Genomic DNA, 20,268 nt, shown 5'->3' with positions numbered 1-20,268 from the left:
AAAAATCACCTTCTATTTCACCTTTTGTGGAGCTGGATGAATCTGGTCCCTCCAAACACCTGTCCCATGCTGCTTACTTGCCCAGCCACCTTACCATATCTCCCCAATTTATGCTCACTCCTATTCAAGTTAACCATCCCACACCCTGGGACAAGAACCCAGCTCTCATTTCTACTTACTTGCTGTACAGGGGACATATTGAGATTACTTCAAGTCCAAGCCATTACCACAAAGGCAGTGATGCATGATGACTTCATGTCATGAGAGATGTAAAAGGTGGTGTTGTACAGCTCCAGAAAGAAACTGGTTTGCTCATAGCTTGGGTTAGCCAAGCTTTCCTCTATTTAGAGCTCTCCAGTCAATGTCTCCTTCCTGCTTATGATTAATAGTAAGCTCTTACCATCTTTCCTCTTACATCCTTCCCATTCCTTCTTAACAAAATACAGTCTTCTCCATTGCATAAATGTATCCTTTCTGCTTTGTTTAGTCTGCAAATTCCTCAGGACATAAATCATCTTTTCTTCCATCTCCTTTCTAAAAAAAAAATTAAAAAAAAAATCACCAGACAATTATTTGCCACTTCAGTGTTCATGACAAGGGGCACTGATCACATCCGTCCTCTCAGGTTACCTCATCAAGTTGCTCATTCTGGGCAGAGATTTAGGCCTCCTGAAGCATAAAGATAAAATGCAAAAAACAACCTTAGGTATGACATCAACTGGCAAAGCATATCAAGTTGGAAGGACTTTAGGGTTTTGTCCTTGAAAATATTTTTCCCCTAAACATATTTATTTGTATTCTCTGAGACAGTCTCTGGACTGTGGAGATCAAAGCAAGCTGGAAATCCAGCAGAGTTTTTAAGTGCATTAAAGGTAGAGTGTTTCAAAGCCGCATGTCTGAACATTTAAGCACCATGGAAGAAATGAAGTAGCAGGTGGCAATGCATGTAAACATGATTGTTCTCATCTTCATACTTTTCAACTTGTTAAAGCCTAACTCTGTGACACAACGTTTGACAAAGACGGAAAGTAAAGAATGCTACATGCACACACAGACACACTGGAGAGCATAAAACCCAAGGACACCAGCCAGCTTTGGGTTTTCTTTCAGCCACGTTTCTGATCTTGCAAGTTATTTACAGCAATAAGGATGTGGATTTACCAGACTTATGTGGAACCTGACAAATCTGGGCATGAAGTGAGTGTTTCTTGGGAGATTTGAGTACAGAAATTTAGTTCTCTGCTGCACGTTTTTTTGCTAAGGTAAAAAGTATAAAATGCCATCCACTACAGACTAGTGGCATTTTGTAAATGTCTGTGTATTAGGAATAGAGATAACCAGTCTTTAATATTCCTTGCTTAGCAACTGAAGCATTGTGGAAATATTTTCAGGTGGTTTCAGAGAGTCAAAGTAAGACAAAATGAGACATTTTTCTTTTTATTACTTCTGAAGAAATGAGAACATAATAACAAGAAGTGTCCACCAGATCTGCCCCTTTCCTACTAACTTTTGGTACATGTTTTCTGATCAGCTGTAGCTGCAAACAGAAAGCTTCATCACCTAACATCCTGGCATGTGAAGAAATAGTTGACCATTTCTGTCTCCTTCACATTTCTGCAGAACTTCTCAGGAAATGCATTACTGTCTGCAAATTTATATTGCATTGCTGAAGTCAGTGGTGTTGAGATACTTGTACCCTGGAATTTGAGATTGCTCACATTGATTTAATTGGACTTTGGATTTGAATTTGCTGGTTTCAGATCTTCACTTTTTAATGTTACTTTGTTTCAAATGCCTTGATTTAGCTCATGGCAGGCTCATCTACTATCACCACAGATTTTAATGAAGGCAAAGTGATTTATCAGTGGTAACTAGAGCTTTTGAAGGAACCACTATTGAAGGCAGGGGGTAGTAAGGAGCAAATAAAGATAAACTGATCCTCTGTGCTCCCAAAGAATCTGATTCAAGGTTCTTGCACATTAAGAAAAGATGTCTATGGCTCCTGAGCTCATTTTCCCTGTGGATTAATGATCCATACGGGACTACTTGTACCAAGGAGGAGTAAATCACCCCTCCCGCTTTTGGCAAGCAAGAATGCAACTGGGGAGATAAATGCTTTTGCATTTCTCTGAACTTTGCTGTTGCTTCTCAGTAAAAGATTTCCCCTTCTGGAATCCATTAAAATCTGTGAATCTCAAAGTCTTTTCTTCCTCCTCCCACATTCTATGTGAGATGCTTAATCTCTGCATCACATAACCATTTGTGATCTGGAAACAGAGCATGAGCCTAGCCCTTCTCTTCTTGGGGTTCCTCCTCTGATTTCCTTTGTTTGCGATGAATGAAACATTTCATTTCAACAGCATCTGACTTGTGTCAGAAGGTTCATGACTGACTGGAGCAACAACAGGGTGGCAGGGATGGATTAAACTGTTTAAAATTTGTCATTGCTAAATAAGTAAGGATCAGCTTTAAACACGGGGAGAGAAAGCAAGAGGAATACGACTACATGACACTATTTTTAAGATAGAATGCAGCTTGGCCTTTTTCCTCTACTCTTCTTCATGATTTGTATTTCCTTTAAGGAAAAGGTCATGCCTTCTCTCCTGGGCTTCTACGAGCCTTCCCCAGGCAGGAAGTGTATCCTGTGTCCTGTTTTCTCCAGAGGCCAGTAGCAGAGCAGATGGGAGTACGACTTCCACATCGCTGCTTCCACTGTACTGTTTTTAAGTGACCTGAGTACCGAAGTGCTGGGTAAATCTCCCTCCCTTTCAAATGTGGTGCTGCCCAGCCCCAGGACCTTGCAGAGTCCAGCAGCTGTTGGAGGCAGCCAGAGGGGGAAATAGAAGCTACTCCCTTTGGAGGTCTGGGTGCCTATTTTTGTCAGATATGAAATTGCAGCAGTCACTAGGAGGAGGGGGAGCACATGTCCTGTAATTAAAGATTGTGTCTGTGATTCATTCCAGAGGAGAGGAGTGCATTTCCCTCATTGAATGAGGAAAATAGGCTTGGAAACTGGAACATCTAGCACATGCCATTTTCCACCTAAGTGATTTCCTTCACATCTCACACCGGAGAAGAGGCTCTCAAACCCTAAGGGATGTGACCTCCTGGTCGTGCCCTGCTGCCAGCAGCACACAGCAAGGTCCAGGACTTGTGGGTGGCTGTGGGAAGTCTGCAAGAGAGATACTGATAACTGTGTGTGTCCAGTCTAGCAATTGATTTTGTTTGCTGCTATTTGGCATGTTAAAGTAATACCTTGATGTCTGTGTGAATGAGCATCCATAGCCCTAAGAGGATACTTTTCCTCCACACTGAACATAATCTTGGGTGAGGGGAAATGTAAGAAGAAATGCAAAATCAGTCCCTTGGCAGGCTCAAAGCCATGCCACCCCACCTGTGGCTAAGGGCTGTGTTGTCCCTCCAGACTCTTAGAGCATATGGAGCTGTCTGTCCCATTCCCCATCCTTACTGGGATATTTCCAATCCACCTTCCAGCTAATGAGATTTGGTACCAATTTTTCCTACCCTTTGTTTCACTGTCATTGCACGATGAAGCCACAAGGCATTACCAGAGCTACCTGTGTGTTTCTCTTGGCCCTCACCAGCTGGCTGTTAGGTCACACCGGTATTAAGAAAAAGAGACTTTCTTTCCCAAGGACACTGCCACCACTTCCCATCTGCTACAGTATCCATGACAAGTGATTGCCAAGATATGTTTGATACTGATGATGCTGGGCTTTCCTGCCTAAATAAGACTTAAATGCTTTTTCACCTCCCCCATGGAAGTGCTATAGTGAGCATGGAGCTGATGGTCCATCTTCCCTGTTAGAGCCAGTAGCAAATGCCTAATGGAGAGTTAAAGCACAAGGCAACCATCTAGGTGTCTGAGGCATGGGAAATTCTTGAACTAGAGTTAGTATTTCAGTGTTTAAAGGGTTGCCTTGGGGTCTAAAAGCTTTTGCATATACCAGAGTTTCTCATAGGAAATACTTTAACCCCCTGCTCACATCCAGACTCAGCGCTTGGCAAGACTGAGCCTTACTTCCCCCTCTTCCCTCTTCCTGAATGAGCTCTTTGACTTGTAATTGAAGGAATTCAACCTTGGGAGCTCAGCATTACTGAAAGCACAGTCATGTCAGGGAGCAAGGTACTTTTCTGCCTTGTTCTCCCAAGTAACCACAGTGTCTCCAAGAGCCACACAGAAATGCATGTGGCCATGACTTTATCATTTTGTCCCCTCTAACGGCCAGCTGTGCAGCAGGAGCCAGCCCCAGCAGCAATACAGGCAGTTGCCTGAAGCTATCTACACAACTCAGGACAGCATAAGGGTGCTGTCATGCCTAGCCCCTGTCTGGGAATGCAAGTCAGATAGGGAAAGTCTCTGCCACTCCTATTCCCTCCTCATTCAACTGAGTTTCTGCTTATCCTGACAAAAATGTTCAGTGGAAGGCTTCAAGAAAGTAAAGCCAGAGTGCTGTGTATGTCCCTTCTTTATAAAGCATGTGCATATCCTAGGGAATGCTTCTTGCTGACTGTCTTCTGAAGGGACTCCCAAGAGCCAAGAAGCTAGAAAGAGAAGCTTTAGAGCTTCTGCCTGTGTGTTTAACTCTCATGGGGGTGGTAGGGGCACAGGGAAAGGCTATCACATCTTATGAAAGTAGCTAGTGGATTTAGAAACACGGGTGTTGAGGTCTTGTAGAAGAAGGAATTAAATTTGACAGACAGGCCCTGTAAAAATATGGTCTGTTTTATCCACTTCTCTCAGTTTTCTATTCTATCTATGCAGATGGAACCAAAAAATGCAAAAGGGATGTGGGCTTTACTCCTTTCTCACTTGTAACAGATATATCTTGTGTCCAAGCCTTGCCCTGACATGAAGTACAAAACAGCTCTCCCTGAAATAAACTGCAGCTCACACATATCTCAGAGTGGAAACTGGCTCTTAAACAAAGTTTAGTGGGAGTCTGCTCTGGCTGAACTCTACTTATGACTTCATATTTTCCAGGGCTGTGCTAGTGCTGTTGGTTTGTTCATTTTTCTTTTCTTTTCTTTTATTTTCTTTTTTTTCATTCTCTTTATATTAATAGGTGTTTCAGTGGGATAACTTGACCTTGACATTGTTCCAAAGCAGACTTCTTTGTAGGCAACAGTAAATAGTTTAGGTATGTTATGAAAGGGCTTTGAGAAATTTACAGGCTCTCTCATGAGTACTTGAGAAGGCAGATTTTTGCAGCCTGTTAGGCAGCGTCAATTGGTGAATTAAACTAGGAAATTAGAAAACAGAGAAGAGGGACAGAGGCTGTATATGATGACACTGACTATGAATCCTTTATTCTATCATGTTTCTAATATTCATAAAATAGAGATTTTAAAAGCTTTTTGCATTGGTCCAACTGAGCAGTTGGAATGTGTGGGAGATCTGCCACCAACTTCAAAAGGAGCAGAAGCAGTTTAACAGAGAGAGCTTTTGCAAATCCCACCTTGTGTATATACCACTTGGTATTTCACTTTGTGTGTTGGAACAGTGCCTTGCTTTGATACAAGTGTACATGGGCCAGCAGTGACTGCTGCTGCTGCTCAGCTGCAGAGCGTGCTCGCTACTGATTCAGCTATGGAAAACCGGCATCCCTCTGGGCAGGCTCTGCCCTAGGGTCCCTATTTTGATAGCTGAGAGAGGGCCCTTACCTCTTCGTGCATTCCAATATATTATTACACAGGGAATACCAAGCCAAACTTTTTCCATGGCCTTCTAGAAACACTGTATTTCAAAAGAATAATTTGTCTGTGAAAATCTGGAGTATTTTGTTCTGTTCAGACCAATCTAGCAAGGAAATCTCCAGCTTTATCCAGCTGTTTTTCTCCTTATGTTTCTCTTCTGAGGGACCTGTTATTTCCTGAGTGCAGATTTATAATGTACTTCAGCCACCCAAAAGAGCATTCCCGCTTTTTGCCCTATCTGTCTGCACCTAGCAAATCTCTCCCTGTTAACAGATCAACTGACAGACCACATGGTTACTTGGATCAGTTTGCCAATAAGTAAATAACCCCCTCGTCTTCCCTTCTGGTGGGATTTTTGCTGCTGGATCAGATTGAAAGGAAAAGGGTTAGAAACTAGAATACTCTTTTCTGCTGGAATGTAGCAGCCAACTCAAATCACAACAATTCACTCTCAGCTTTCCTGAACATATATTTCATACATTTAGGAAAGGAGCAGCCCAAAGGCTTTAACAGTAAGTAAAAAATACGTTGATCAGAGAAGTGCCATAGCAAGCATTTGTTGCTATTGAAAAGTACTAGACCGTATTTATTTTCTTAATGACACACATTAATCCTCCATTGAAATTGCCAGGGCTGTCCAAGCTGAATCTGGCTTTAAAGGTTTAAAATATAGTCCAAACTATAAAAATGTAGCATTATGACCAAAAAAGAAGCTGAAAAAAACCCCCAGAAATGTCTCTTTGGTTTTTCCTTTGCTGTTTAAACCACTAAGGGCATGATGTACAAATTTTGCAATGGTTGCCAAAAAATGGCGCTTTTTTACATTGGTGACCAAAAAATGAATATTATCCAAGTACCAACTGCTACTTCTGGTTTCAGTTCAGTTTCCTGATGAAATGAGTCTTATGTGTTACTGCTGTTTATCTGTCTGCTTAATCATCTGTTCACCCATCTGTCACTTCCCATCAAGAACTTTTGGATCCACTGACCAGTTTCAACCGGTTTTGAAAAAAAACCAGAAGCCTCAAAAATTATTATCATTATCCAAGTTGTATGAGAGTCAACATTTGTCTACAGAGAGCCATTAAAGTGAGCAATGACAAATAAAAAGGACTCCTTATTAGAATACTAAACTAAACTGAGTCTTTTTCTAGTTAGGAATGCAATAGCATCAAGTTTTAGCATGATAAGGTTCTTGCATAAACATGACTGCAACTTAACAGGCAAAAGCAGAGTATAACATACTATTTGAGCACCTGTAGGAGAGATCTAGCCCTTCTGACTTGTGCATGTTGAAAGCCCTTCAAAAAAGGCTCTGACTACCTTATAGAAAGGCTGAGCCCTCAGCACAGGCTTTGAAAAGAGATGGTTGAGCGTTGGTAACAGTAATGGTTGAAATTTGTTTTCCCTAATTATAGACTCCAGAAAGCTAGTCTTCTAGATTTGCTGCTTGATTGATGGGAAGAGAAATTCCTACCCCATCCCCCAGGATTCATCACACCTCTGTAGGAGCTGAATTGATCTCCTTGCAAGAAGGCATGAGAATAGAATAGAATAGAATAGAATAGAATAGAATAGAATAGAATAGAATAGAATAGAATAGAATAGAATAGAATAGAATAGAAGGGACCTAGTCCAACTGCCAACCACTGTCCTCTCTTCAGCACCTGTGTAGACAGCATAGATCACATAGACTCCTCTCCAGTAGTCAAACATCTCACCAGGCTGATTATTAGCTCTCCACCTACGTGGTACTTACCATTCACATTTCATTAGGAGAGAGGAAAATTAGTAATGAGTTGTTAATGAATCCTGCACTGAAAAACATTCAGTATATGGCTTCAACGAAGGTTTTTTCATGCTCAGCTTTGTTAATGCGTTCAATATGCTATTTGTCAAATAGTGCCAGACAACTGTCCAAAAATAATAGACAAGCGAGAATTTTCTTTAATTTTTTTCCTATTTTTAACAATTATTGCACAATCTGTCTAGAATTGCTCAGATGAATGATAGATGGTAAAGAAGTTTTGCTAAAATTGCTCAACTCAATTCAGACAGCTTGGACTGATACACAAATGCTTTTCAGATAACAAAATGGGCTTTGTCTTTTTAAATGGAGCAGATACGCAAAAGAAATCTGCATATTCATTGAAGAATCCTTGGAAAATGAGAAATGTTGTTGCCCTGAGCTATTATTTGCCTTGCAAGCTTCTAAGGTGTTTCAATATGTTTTATTTTCTTTGTTTAATATGCCCAATATTTAAAGCATGTGCAAGATTGTTTCCACTACAGATATCTCCATTAATAATATTAACCTCGCCAGTGCTCCAGGAAAGATCTCTATGTCCCTAAAGAGCATATGCTAAACATCCTGACATTTCCACTTGCAATGCTCAGTAGACAGTGCCTTAGGCAAGCACTGGTGTATGAGCTGGATGTAGCTGAATACAATTCATATCAAGTAAGCTAGGGAATGAGGCACAGAAAGCTCCTGTTTCATCACCTGTTGGACTGCTTTGCTACAGAATATTGATGGTGGGAATGAGACACAAAGGAAAAAACCTGCCCATGTTGGGAGAATGGTTTTACTATTCTAAGGGTAGTAGCCTGGCACTACATTATTTGAATTGTCAGGATAATATTTTTGTGCATAACTGTAGGCTTCTGCCATGTTCCAGGTGATGCCATCACCTGTAATTTGGTCATATCACCTGTAATTTAAGCACAAAGTCAAGCTTTTTCATCTCAAAAAGAGAAACAGACATTTATCAGCCTTAATAGAATAATGGTCAAGTTTCTTTCCTTCCATGTCAGTGTTCATTAAAATGAGTTTTCTCACAGCAACAGAATCAGTAAAACACTCTTACTTTTGGATTTATGTCTCTGTCCTCTAAATCCTACCCCCAGCATACACTATCTCCCTCCCACAGCAGCTCCCCATAGGGAGGTGAAGCACCTTGGATGCAACTCCTCTAGATCTAAGTGGATGATTACTGGAAAGCTCGTGGTGACAAGAAAACCAGCTGCTGCTAAAAAGAGTTTAAAATTGCTAAGTCCTCACTGCCTTTCCTTCACTGATGGACTACTCTAGTCCACCTTTTCTCTCCAGCCTACAGTTTTCACGAAAATTGAGGCAAAGGGCTTATCTTTGTATGCTCTTCCTTTTGGAGCTGAATAATGGAGTCCAAACTTGTAAAGTTCACAAGGACACTCAAGCACACAACAGGAACAGAGAAAATCAGTGCAAAAATGCTGCCGAATGTATTTGATGGAAATATTCCAAATACTAACAAACAGTTCAGTCTGTCTTGGTTAGGGGGACTAATTTTAACCAATGTTTGTCTTGAACAGTTCTACATCCATAAAAAGAGTATGTTTCAAATGTAAACTAAAACCTAATATTAAGAAGTTATTAAGGTCATAAAATCAAGCACAGCAACATTAAGAAACACAGAGATCACCTTATCCTCTGATGACACAGCCAAAAGGCCTGAGAGTCAGGATTGAGGTTGGTAGATCTCTTAGGTATAAATTAAAAGCACATCTTGGTAAATAATTACAAGCAGTTTAGCAGTTAAATTGTCTTACTGCATTGTATAACTATTTACGCAAGGGGTTGGGAAGGAATTATCGTGTCCTCCAAGACCTTTTGGTCTCTGACTTTCCACTGAAAGGTTCTGGCTTAAATTTTTATGCTTATGTTTCTGACATTCAAAGTTTAGGTCAGCAAGGCATGCTTCTTTCATGCACTGTCCCTCAAGAATTTCAACTCAAGTATCTGTTACAGGTTGTCATATGGGCTTTCACTCTATCCATAGTCAGCTCCTTTGATTACCTCTGATCATTTGCAGCATTTGCAATGGTTAATCAATTGAACCAGTGACTCCTTTCCATTCAGCTTTGATCTCAGCAAATGAGCAAATGGCTGTTTTGTTCCCATTTTGATTCATCAAAAATGACTAGAGCTTGAAATTGTTGACTTTGGAGGAAAGTCAGGCAGAAATAATTTGTCTGATTGGCTGGATATTTAGAGTTCTTTCAAAACCTTCCCAGTTAAAAAGCCCTCAAAAGGACTGCTCTCTTCTGATGAAGAGGAGGGAGGTAGGAGGAGGAGGAAATGCAGGAAAATGACCTGATCATGGTCTGTACATTATGGATTGATTCATAGCCCATTTGTCACTCCTTCTTTAATGAAGCAATACCGGGTCAATTTATCTTCCTCAGCAAGATGTTGTACATTTGGAACATGGGCCAACTTTGTTGTTGGAGGAAAAATGTAAATGATGCCCTTACATTGACATATTACCATGAAGAAGTGAGGAACATTTCTTCCGGTGATAATGACTATAAACATGAGGCAGACAAAACAGGGCACAACTTGCAAGTTGCCGCATGAAGCATTTTTTGAAAAAGATTAGACCTTTGTCCAGGTCCACACACTTCATGCACCCTTTGTATGATAAGAAGGCAGCATTTGCTTTTCAGACATCAGGCAGCTTTCCCATAGGAGCACACCAAAAACCAGCCGAAAAAAAACTATACGAAAGCAGTAAGACCACCACTGGCTGGACTTTGGTGGCTTCTCACATCCCATCTCTAAAGACAAGCATCCTTTAGTGAGTTTCACTGCCCGCTTGCTCAGGAGCTCCACTGCCAGGAAGGCAGCTCATTTCTCTAGCTTCTCCTCTACTCTGGATTTCTTCTGCCAACTCTGAAGCCCTGTCATCGTTCCTGATGCCATAAGCAGCAGACAGATCCACCTGAATTTCTCTGTTATTTTTTTTACTGGCTATACACATCAGTGTGAATACATGGGACACATTAAATATGTGTTGCCAGAGGGGATATGAGCCTACAATAAACTGTCTCTCAAGTACTGTGCTGCTTTAAGGTTGTAACATTTAGAGTATTTCTAAGGGAAGGTTGCCATTTTAATGCTCTTACTGGATGCACTTTGCTTAATTGCCGTCAAAATCAGTGGTGAACATACTGCTACCCTGAGCTAAGCAGCTAAAGTACTTTGATGTATGTCTTTAGCAAATGCAAATAATAAAAAAAAAAAAAAAAAGAGAATTTGGTTCAAACTGAAAGATGAACTTGGGGGATGTTGGTTGTTTTATAGGATAAACAGAAAAGTTTGATTTAACTAAAAAAAAAAGTTGTGGATTTTTTAGATTATGTAACCTTTTAAAACATTTTTTCTCTTTTTTAATTTGTTAATTATTTTTTTTATTTCAAAATATGGAATATTTGTTCAGTTTTAAAAGATTCTTATTATTTTTCACCTAAAATAATCTGCCAAATTTAATAAACATTTTCTCCTTTTCCATCATATCATTAAGGGATATCATATGATTATTTTTTGACAAGCTGACTTTTAGCATATCTCTCCATCTCTGATTTTCCCCAAGACCCAAGTGCCATTCAGCTTCACAAAAGAAGGAAAAAATGTATGAGTGAAGCCATTACTTCCTCAAACGCTAGAAAACATATTTTCTCTTATTTACTTTATAACACGCTAGAATGGTACAGAAGTATTTTGTTGACATTGTATACCAGAATCAAATGTGAACTGCTAAAATTATGTGGCAATCTTAATCTGATTAAACTAATTTGATAATGCTCTTTTATCCTCACTGTATTACAAAGTGTGACAATTCTTGAACAGACATTTATTTTAATTGAATGAGACTGGATTTTGTCTTCTCAGAATTAATGACAAGGTACTTGGTAGCTAGGAGAGGAAGAGGATTTGGCCTAGTGCATTTTAATTTTGTAGATATTTTTAATCAGCATGATTTACCTTACATTTGAAACACAGTCCATTTACTTACCCAGAAGATCATGTGGTGGTTGTTGTATGTCACCATTATTGTCTTTATAATAATTTAGTATAGAAATGAAAGCCAAATTATCCTGTCTCGTGTCCAGATTGACAGATGAGTAACTGTTCCTTAATTTTGAAAGAACAGCCTTGATATGTTTCACTATCTAATGGGAGCCGCTGATGGCTTTTTCAGCAGAATGTGTCAAATTGATGGGTTCAGGCTGATGACCCTTCAGGATAAGAGATGCCAGCTCTGGCAGAACACTGCACACTTACTGGCAAATATTAAAATAGGTAATGACATTTTTTTCAATCCAGAAAGGCCTCGGTGTGATGCATCTGGTATTGTAACACAGGCCAGAGAGCAGCTTGAGCAATTACCATATTTTTAATATGAAGTTTTCAGAAGTTGATTCAACTCGTTTTTACATATGCAGCTGCAGTGAACCAGTTCTAACTATAGCTTGTAAATTAAATTGGTATGCTAAGGTTAATAGATTAATGATTTTCTGACAAATGCAATGTGTTGGCAAGGCATAAACATAAACCAAAGGGCAAGGAGGACATACCCCAGTTGCATAAACAATGGAGATGTTAAGACTTCATTAGTTCTTCCATACTAAATGTGTGGTAAGAAATGTCTTGCATCAGTGATGACAATAGGGACACATTAAGATCTTCTCTTACACTCAAGAGAAGTGATGACTGCAGAAGAGCATACAAAGAACAAAAAGAGCCGCATGTAAAGGAACAGTTATAATAAATACATTTTAAAATATAGAATATTAATTTTTTAAAAATGCAAAAATTATAGTAAGGGGTTTTAACAACTGCAAAAGCTTCCTGGTGGACTTTGTACATTCCTCAATACTTTCAGAAATTTATAATTTTTTACTGAACCCAATCAAATACCTTACTACTGTCTTAAGTGGAAGCAATTACCTCAGTGATGAGTGTTTCTGAAACCCCACCTAAATTCTTTACATAAAAAATCAGTTTTCCTTTAAAATTACAACTTTTTAAAAATAAAGCAAAATTAGTATGGTATGTTGTGTTAAGTCAATTGATACAAACCTAAAAGTAGACAATAATTTACTAGACTTGCTATTACTGAGTAAACGGTATTTCATTAGTGTCCAGTTTTACTTACAGCTCTCTTTCAAATGTATGAATATGTGAAAGAACAATCACACACCTCCCTTGTTTACAGGAAGCGCACAGATAGATAGTACTAATATTTAAAACAAAAGTATTAAACATTTAGTATTCTAAAGACACATTTCAGCCTTCAGACTGCTTACACACCACTTCCTGCAACAACACAGTAAATATTTGGGGTGGTTCAGCAAAGTATATCCATGGATATACTGAGATAAGGTTGGGTTGTTCCTCACCTGGAGAAGTCCCACTAGCAGCAGTGTTTTTCAGAGCGTGGTTAGGTGATCTGACTAAAGATGAAATCTTGCAGTACGTTTCCTAGTCTGCACACCTAGGAAAGCCCCAAGAAGGAAATGACTGCTCTAAAGAGCTCAGTTCATCATTCACAGGACTAAATTAATTTCAAGCACTTCTTATGCAGTGAACAGACACATCAAGAGAGAAAATGGGTTGCCCAAGAAAGCGCTTAGAGACCTACTTAAGTGTAATTTAGCAGCCAAGGCTTTGTCTGAGATTTTAACCACAAGTAGGCAGCAATGGAGCATCATGGTAAGGGATGGCTTAGGTTTCTAAGAATCAAAAGCACAACCTTGTGGGTAGAAAAATGCTGAAAAGCAGGAGCAGGAGCAGTGCTGCCTGACTGGCTTTGAAAATTGTGTTGTAAAAACTGCTTATCACACACAGATATCTGTATACTCACTCGTCTTGACTCACCCACTCCAAAACAGCAGTTATCACCCACAGCTGCAAGGAAATCATGACATGAGTTGTAACCTCAGGCTTTTCTTTCTGTATTCAACACTACTTAGCAGTAAGCACTTGTCCAGCTTTAGTTTTGAGCTTTGTCATGGGACATGAGAGAGACACTGAGAAGTTTGGGGTAAGGTCCATGTTATCTCATTAAACACCCTTGACAGTTACACAGCAGAGATTTGGTGATTCACACTAACAGATTAGATCTATCCTGTAGGATGCTTCCCATGCATTCATACCACACATGCCAAATGAGGATCCCTTTGCAGGTACAGTTTTCCTTTCATGCCTCTCCCATGGGTAAATTCATAACAAGCAAACATGTAAATGCTTAAATTTCTAACTACAATGCTGACTACAGTGCATCATTAAGGGTGCAAGGACCAGATTATTTTTTTTTTTGGAAACTCCTTCATCAGGTGAAAACAATGCCCAAAAAGTTAGAAAGCTTGAACCTCCCTTGTGTCACTGACAGTAGCCACAGAAGCACATTAAGGTATTGTTTTCTGCAAGTAGCAGGATCTAAGATCTGTACTTTCTATACCAAATGGAAGGAAATATTTTGGGAACGAATATGCCCCTTCCCATCACTATGTTAGTTGAATGGCTAGTCAGTTTGCATGTCTTAACATGGTTATGTTTCTAAAGTAGCTCACAGATAAGTCTTGCATCTTTATTATGCTTCTCATACATAATACTTTATGTTTTCCTTCAAGACCCGTTTCCTGGTGTCACAAAATCATGCCAAACCCTCAGTTTTCATCGACAAGGCATTTTGTCTTTGGTGTTGTAGAGAAAGGCTGGAAAGTAAGACTTGAATGAAGCTCAGGTATGAAAGAAAGGGCAAATAAAAATGTTTAAAATTCTTTTAAAGCCAGTGTCACAATTTTTGAGCAGGAAGTGACTTATGGCTTTTAGTGGTTCAGATTTGTAATTTAAAGAACAAAACAAACCATTACAACTGCCAGAAGTTCATAGCAAAACAAAGAGAGTGCTGAGCATCAAACAAACATTTTCACTGCTGGACCTGCCTCCTTCAAACAAGTGATCCTCAGCTAAAATGGAATGGGAACAGTTAAAACTAGGAAAAAACCCTAAAAATAAATAAAAGTCAAGTCTCATTGGAAAATTGCACCTGGAGGAAATGGTTTAACAAATTTACCCACAAATTTAGCAGAAAAAAACTCACCACTGGCTATATTAACATAAAAGCTAGTTGTACTGGCTTTTCACATTTTGAAGTGCAAACCAGAGATCTTATTGCAGTATTTAAGTGAGGAATATTCCAGGGACTTTGAGAGGCTGCTGCCTTCTGAGCATGATTTGATTGATGAGAATGAGACAGGTAGCAATTGTCATCCTATTGCAAAATTCCTTATCTGTAAGCTTACGGGCAGAACTGGAATTTGATTAATTTCAGGTCAGGGCACAAAGGCATTTCTTTCCCTTCATTCTGGCTTTTACAAACATACTTTCCAAAAACAGGCAATTTGACTTGCATGTTCTATTCTTGATTTATCCAACTCATTCTGATGGCCAGAGTTTTTATGAAAAACAAGTTTTTCCACTATTTTTTTTTATTTTGCGTGTCGTGGCAACCAATGGCACTAAATAACAACATTGTCTAAACACTTTCAGGACCAGATTGTTGCTATGGACAAGGGCCAGTATAACAGTGAGAGGAAGTTTTGCAAGGACAATTTAGCAGCAGATAACACAAAAGATGTCCTTGAAACAAAGGAAAATAACCAAAGCAGGTGCAATAGCAGTTACTGAAACACAGACCTCTGAGTGTTCTGCACATGAAGAAGAGCAGAATAAAGAAGGTACAAGAAGGCCAAAGCCTACAGCCAGTGCTAGATAATAATTCCTCCAGTAAGTTTGATATCTTTTCTGCATCTGAAAGTGAAGTTTCAGTCCTACAGTATTGCAGTATATTTCTCACATAAACTGAGCTGAAGTTAAAGAACACATGCTGAGGTTCCTGGTCAAGCATAGATTCCTATCTGGATAGTGGTGGTTGTCTCACTCCTGCTCTGGGAAGATGGCCTCATTTCATGTGCACAGGCCTTGCATTTTCCTCAGTCATGTTTCACAAAGGGTGATACTGCTTGAATCTTGAATGACACTGATACTTCCCCTCCCTGCCTAGCGAAATTTTGGTATTGCAATGAATCACATAGCTATTTTTAGATAAAATGAAATTTCAGGAACTGTGAGACAGGTATTGAGGGTCCCTCTCTCACCTCCATCATCCTTGCTCCAAAACTGATCTGAGGAGCAGACCCTGGAAACTTCTGGCCATTGGTGGTAGCTGCAGTGTCCTGGCTCTCCGGATGATGCAGCAAAAGCCAACAAGTGCCATCTGGGAATACACCAAGCACTTCCCATGGCCAAAAGCAGGTACACAAAGGAAAAGTATTACTCTCATGCTTGTAGTAAAATGGGAATTGTGGTGAGGGAGGTCACATCATGGTGTTAGCTGGTTGCTGAATGGCACAGCATCACCAGCTTAACAGATCAGTGCTCACTAAACGATAGCTCGAGATGGGTCCAGCAATCTTCTGAAAACTTAGAAAATACAGTATGGAAATTAAAACTTTTCTGCAAAGTGATGATACTGTAATCCATTATCAAAAAGCACTTTGGTGGCAAGTACTAGAGATAAGGCACCTGCTTGTTATCTGAATCTGAGAGGCACCTGGGAACAAGAGGAAAAAGCAGAGAGTTACTCACATACCTGTTTATAATTAAAGGGATAATGATTTGATCTGGAATTAATGTTTAGAAGCAAGCTGTGTGGCTAGAGAAGCACTTTAGAATTCACACCTTCAAGTATTTGATTACTGTAGAGGAGCCTGCTTTTTTGGCTTGCAGCGTATATTTGGTATATAAAGCAATACAGAACAGTTTGACCTTCAAGCAATTAATCGCTTCTGAGGCACACGCATTTTGAATGGACGTGGACATAATTAGAGTTTTTAGATTATACAAGGCATGCTCGGTCTTTCCATCAGTGTACAGCTGAAAGAAAATGTGGGAAGGATCTCGAGGAGAGGGAAGCACTCCTTCCTAGTAAAAGCATCTCCCATGTTTGGGAAGAGGAGGATCCTTTGAATCTCAGCTCTCCTCAGTTTATTCAATTTGATATAAGGGACCGGACATCCATAAGGAGAAAGCTGCTGACAGTGTCTTATTCTTGCTTCATCTATCACAGATTTATCAAAAGAAGAGCCAGATATCAGCCATAGTGCCATTGTTCAATTTATAGAAAGATTTGTAATTAACATTTTTACCTTTTCCAGAGGACTTTTCTATTTGCTTTATTTACCAAAGGCAAATGTAAGACCTCACATAAAGCTGTATGTGCCTTGTTCAGAAAATAATATCATTTTGAATTGTGTAAATAGTACAATAATAAACAAAGAAAGGAACATCCTGTCATAAACCTGTCATGAAAAAACTCCAGGACTTCATCACCTACTCAGAAATACACATAATCCAGGACTAAGTGGGCTGATACCAATGACATGAAATAAGGAGCAGAAAACAAAATCAGAATTGTACCCTGATCAGCTATGGAGAAGCTAGTGAAGAGATGCTTGTCTATATGAATTCTCACCTTTTTTAGGACTTTTTTTTTTCTCTCCTCTTTAAATCACTTTGGCTATTCATTAGTTGTTTTGAATATTTTTAACAAGCACTATAATTAAGATCAAACTTTAATTCAAATTCTAACTGCTTTTTCAGCAGCTTACAACTTTTCAAACCAATTTCTTACTTTTTAAAAGGACATGGTCAGGCACTTCTCTTTTGCATTTAAATTGCAAAGTTATCTTTTTTTATCAATTATAATCCAGTAAAGAATGTAATTTGATTTATCAGCACCAAATTCAGACTTACTCTGAATGACAACTGTGTTTTGTACCACACACATAACAGGCTTGCCATGATTCCAAATGTAGGTTTAAAAAAAAAATGCTAAGATTAAAAACAGGATATTGCAGATAAATAAATACTAACTGAAATCAATAAAGCCAGATTAATTTACATCAAATCAAGATCAAGACCATACCCTGAAGAGCCATATATGGGAAAATAAATAGTTACCAACATTTTTTCCCCAAAACTACCTTTCTGAGAGTAATCACAGGACCTGAACACTCTTAATTTAATCATTCACTGGAGGATGTTACAGGTAAGTGCTCATAATGAACAGTAGGTGCTTCCCTGAGGGCCATGATAGTTTGCATAATGTGTTAGCTATTTATTTTCCAGTGTTATAGTGACAGAAAACTGTTACAGTGCAACTAATTCTAATGAGACGTTTCATAAATGTCGTTTCCTAACAACAGATCTTGTTTAAGTTCTGAGTTTCAGAGTTTAAAATAATACAGTACCACCAGTACAGTCACTGCTGTTACATATTATCCAATTCCTTTTTCTTTAATTAACTTTTGTACGTTCTAATCTATTTATAGCTGAAGATATCGAGAGCCCCACAGCTGGAGCAGATGTGGCTGTTATTGGAGGTAAGTAGCAGACTGTACTAAACAGCACCATTAGAATTAAAACAGCAGGTTGGTTGATTTCTTGCATTTTGCAAAACCCCCTACTTTGCTGACAAGACAACAGGAACGGCACAATTAGAGTTAATTAGGCCAGTGGGAAATCTGCTCCCAGAGGGGCTATTGGCAAGATAACGAGATGAGATAATGAGCATAAACCCTATAGTGAGCAGTACCACCCCCATCCATTCCTCATCTGAAAACAAAATACCTAACAGTCCTGCAGCAAAGTCAGCCTCTGATATTCTTCATTATTCACTGGGCCAAGATTGTAATTTAATAGAGAACTGGTGTAGCACCTTTGATTTGAGCCACGCTAGCTCATACCAGCTGACCCTTTATTTTTACAGAATATACCACGGCGCATTTCCTGTTGTTCCATTAAAGGTCTCTCATGCATTTAAACTAAATACAGTTGTCAGAATAAATAAGCAAAGCTATGTTCACAGAGAGAACCTGTCTTTTTATTTTTATTGTGTTTGTTCATTTCCATGCTAACGCACTAATTTCAGTCATTCACAAGGGGTTATACCAATCATTAGTGTAAATTGGTGAGGTTCTGCTATATTTCCCTCAGGTCCCATATCCTGTAACTTTAATTTCAGCTTTCTATGAACAAGTAGCAGGTAAATTGATTTGTACTTAGTCCCTTAGGCTTATTAATATTGTGCTACATCCAAAGTCTATTAAAGCCTCTTGTGTCAAGGGATACCAGTGAGGTCCTAAAAATTGATGAAGCCCCCACTGCAGTGATGATATTATTGTAGACCTAAAATTTTTTGTATAAGTGATTTCATTTCTGCTAACGGTGACTTAACTTTCCAGAACCAGACACCATAAAATCTGTGAGATAATATTGCAGGTATAGTTTTTAAGACTGAGTTATCATTTTTATTTACCTTGCTAATACTCTGTCCATTCCCCTGTTTTCATGCCAGTAGGGTATCCCCACTCAGTTTACTAATGCTGATAAATCTAAAGCTTTGGAAATACCCACTACTGCCACGTTTCTTGAACATAGGAGACAGAAGAGAAATACTCTTTACATACCCCTCATTGTCCCTGCAGAATAGTAAGCATTTCCAGGGAGCAATTCATCTGACCAAACATAGGATTTCAGTTGTAGAAGAAGAAACACCCCCACACACACTGTCCATTGAGGGTACAGGAACCCCAAGGGGAGTAGCTCAGATTGAGCCTCCTGAACTGTAGTTGCCTACATGAATCAGATTAATTCCTACCTATTGCATCCACACAGCAACTTCACACTCCATATATGGGATTTTCCTACGAATGTTCTGTTCTGATGCTTTTCTTTTGTATTTCTTTAATGATTGATTTACTCCCGGAGTCAATGTGAATATAGAATCAGTTCAATATCATGTAGTTGTACAGAATCACAGCTAGAGAGTTTATAAACTTATCCCAGTTGTATCCAAAAAGTGTAAAAAAAAAAAAAAAAAAAAAAAAAAAAAAAAAAAGCAAAGCAAAAAGCACATGAGCTGAATAAGCTTCAAAATGCTTCATTTATTTTCAGGATTCTTAAATGAACAATTTCACCTAAAGAGGATACAGCTCATAACTTTTTACCAATGGAACATGTCAGGGGTGCCTCTCTTTTATGAACTTTTACTTTTCACAGTAGAAAATGAAAAAAAGAAAGGGCTCTGGGAAGCAAGGACACACAGTGTCCTCTGCACAACCACCTCTGGAACCTGAATTGGCTTTCCTTCACTAGGAGTGCTTCCATTCACCGTTTACTCCTATGCACATTTGGGTTACCTACAGAAATTTTTGTCCAGTCAACACATTGCTAGTAATTAGCTTTAGTCCAGGAGACAGGAAAGATCAACCCAGAATCTCTTTCTCCTCCAAGGTGTCATTTCCACATTCATTACATTGAGACTTTCTTAATTAGCGCACAGCATGAAATGACAGCTTGCAAATACAGAGCAGTACTGCAGTCACACAGCTCCCGCTACTTGTTGAATGTATCCTATGAAATACTCAGTGTCCTTTACTCCTGATGTTGAGTACGCTTATGGAGGTAGGGTTAGGTTGCCTGCAGACTTCTCTGGGTACGTATTACCAGAAGGATGAAAGAAACCTATTGGTTTTCCTTTATGTTATAGAATCATAGAATGGTTTGGGTTGGAAGGGACCTTAAAGATCATCTAGATGTTATCTTATTTCTCCTCATTTTTTAACAAAGATTTATCTCCAATGAGTTCAACCAAATAAAGC

At 39.0% G+C, this 20,268-nt stretch overlaps 1 protein-coding gene across 1 annotated transcript in view; it reads left to right on the top strand.

The window, feature by feature from the left end:
* Window positions 1–20,268, top strand: part of LOC104522190 (glycophorin-C) — a 29,668-nt gene that overhangs the window by 8,454 nt on the left and 946 nt on the right. The window contains exon 2 of the mRNA XM_010164412.1: window positions 17,938–17,988. Coding sequence (XP_010162714.1) covers window positions 17,938–17,988 — 51 coding nt within the window. The remainder of the gene's footprint in view (window positions 1–17,937; window positions 17,989–20,268) is intronic.

This window comes from Antrostomus carolinensis, unplaced genomic scaffold (assembly GCF_000700745.2).
Source record: "Antrostomus carolinensis isolate BGI_N321 unplaced genomic scaffold, ASM70074v2 scaffold14763, whole genome shotgun sequence".
NCBI lineage: Eukaryota > Metazoa > Chordata > Aves > Caprimulgiformes > Caprimulgidae > Antrostomus > Antrostomus carolinensis.
Note: the sequence above shows the minus strand (reverse complement) of the source record. Positions and strands in the feature narration are given on the sequence as shown.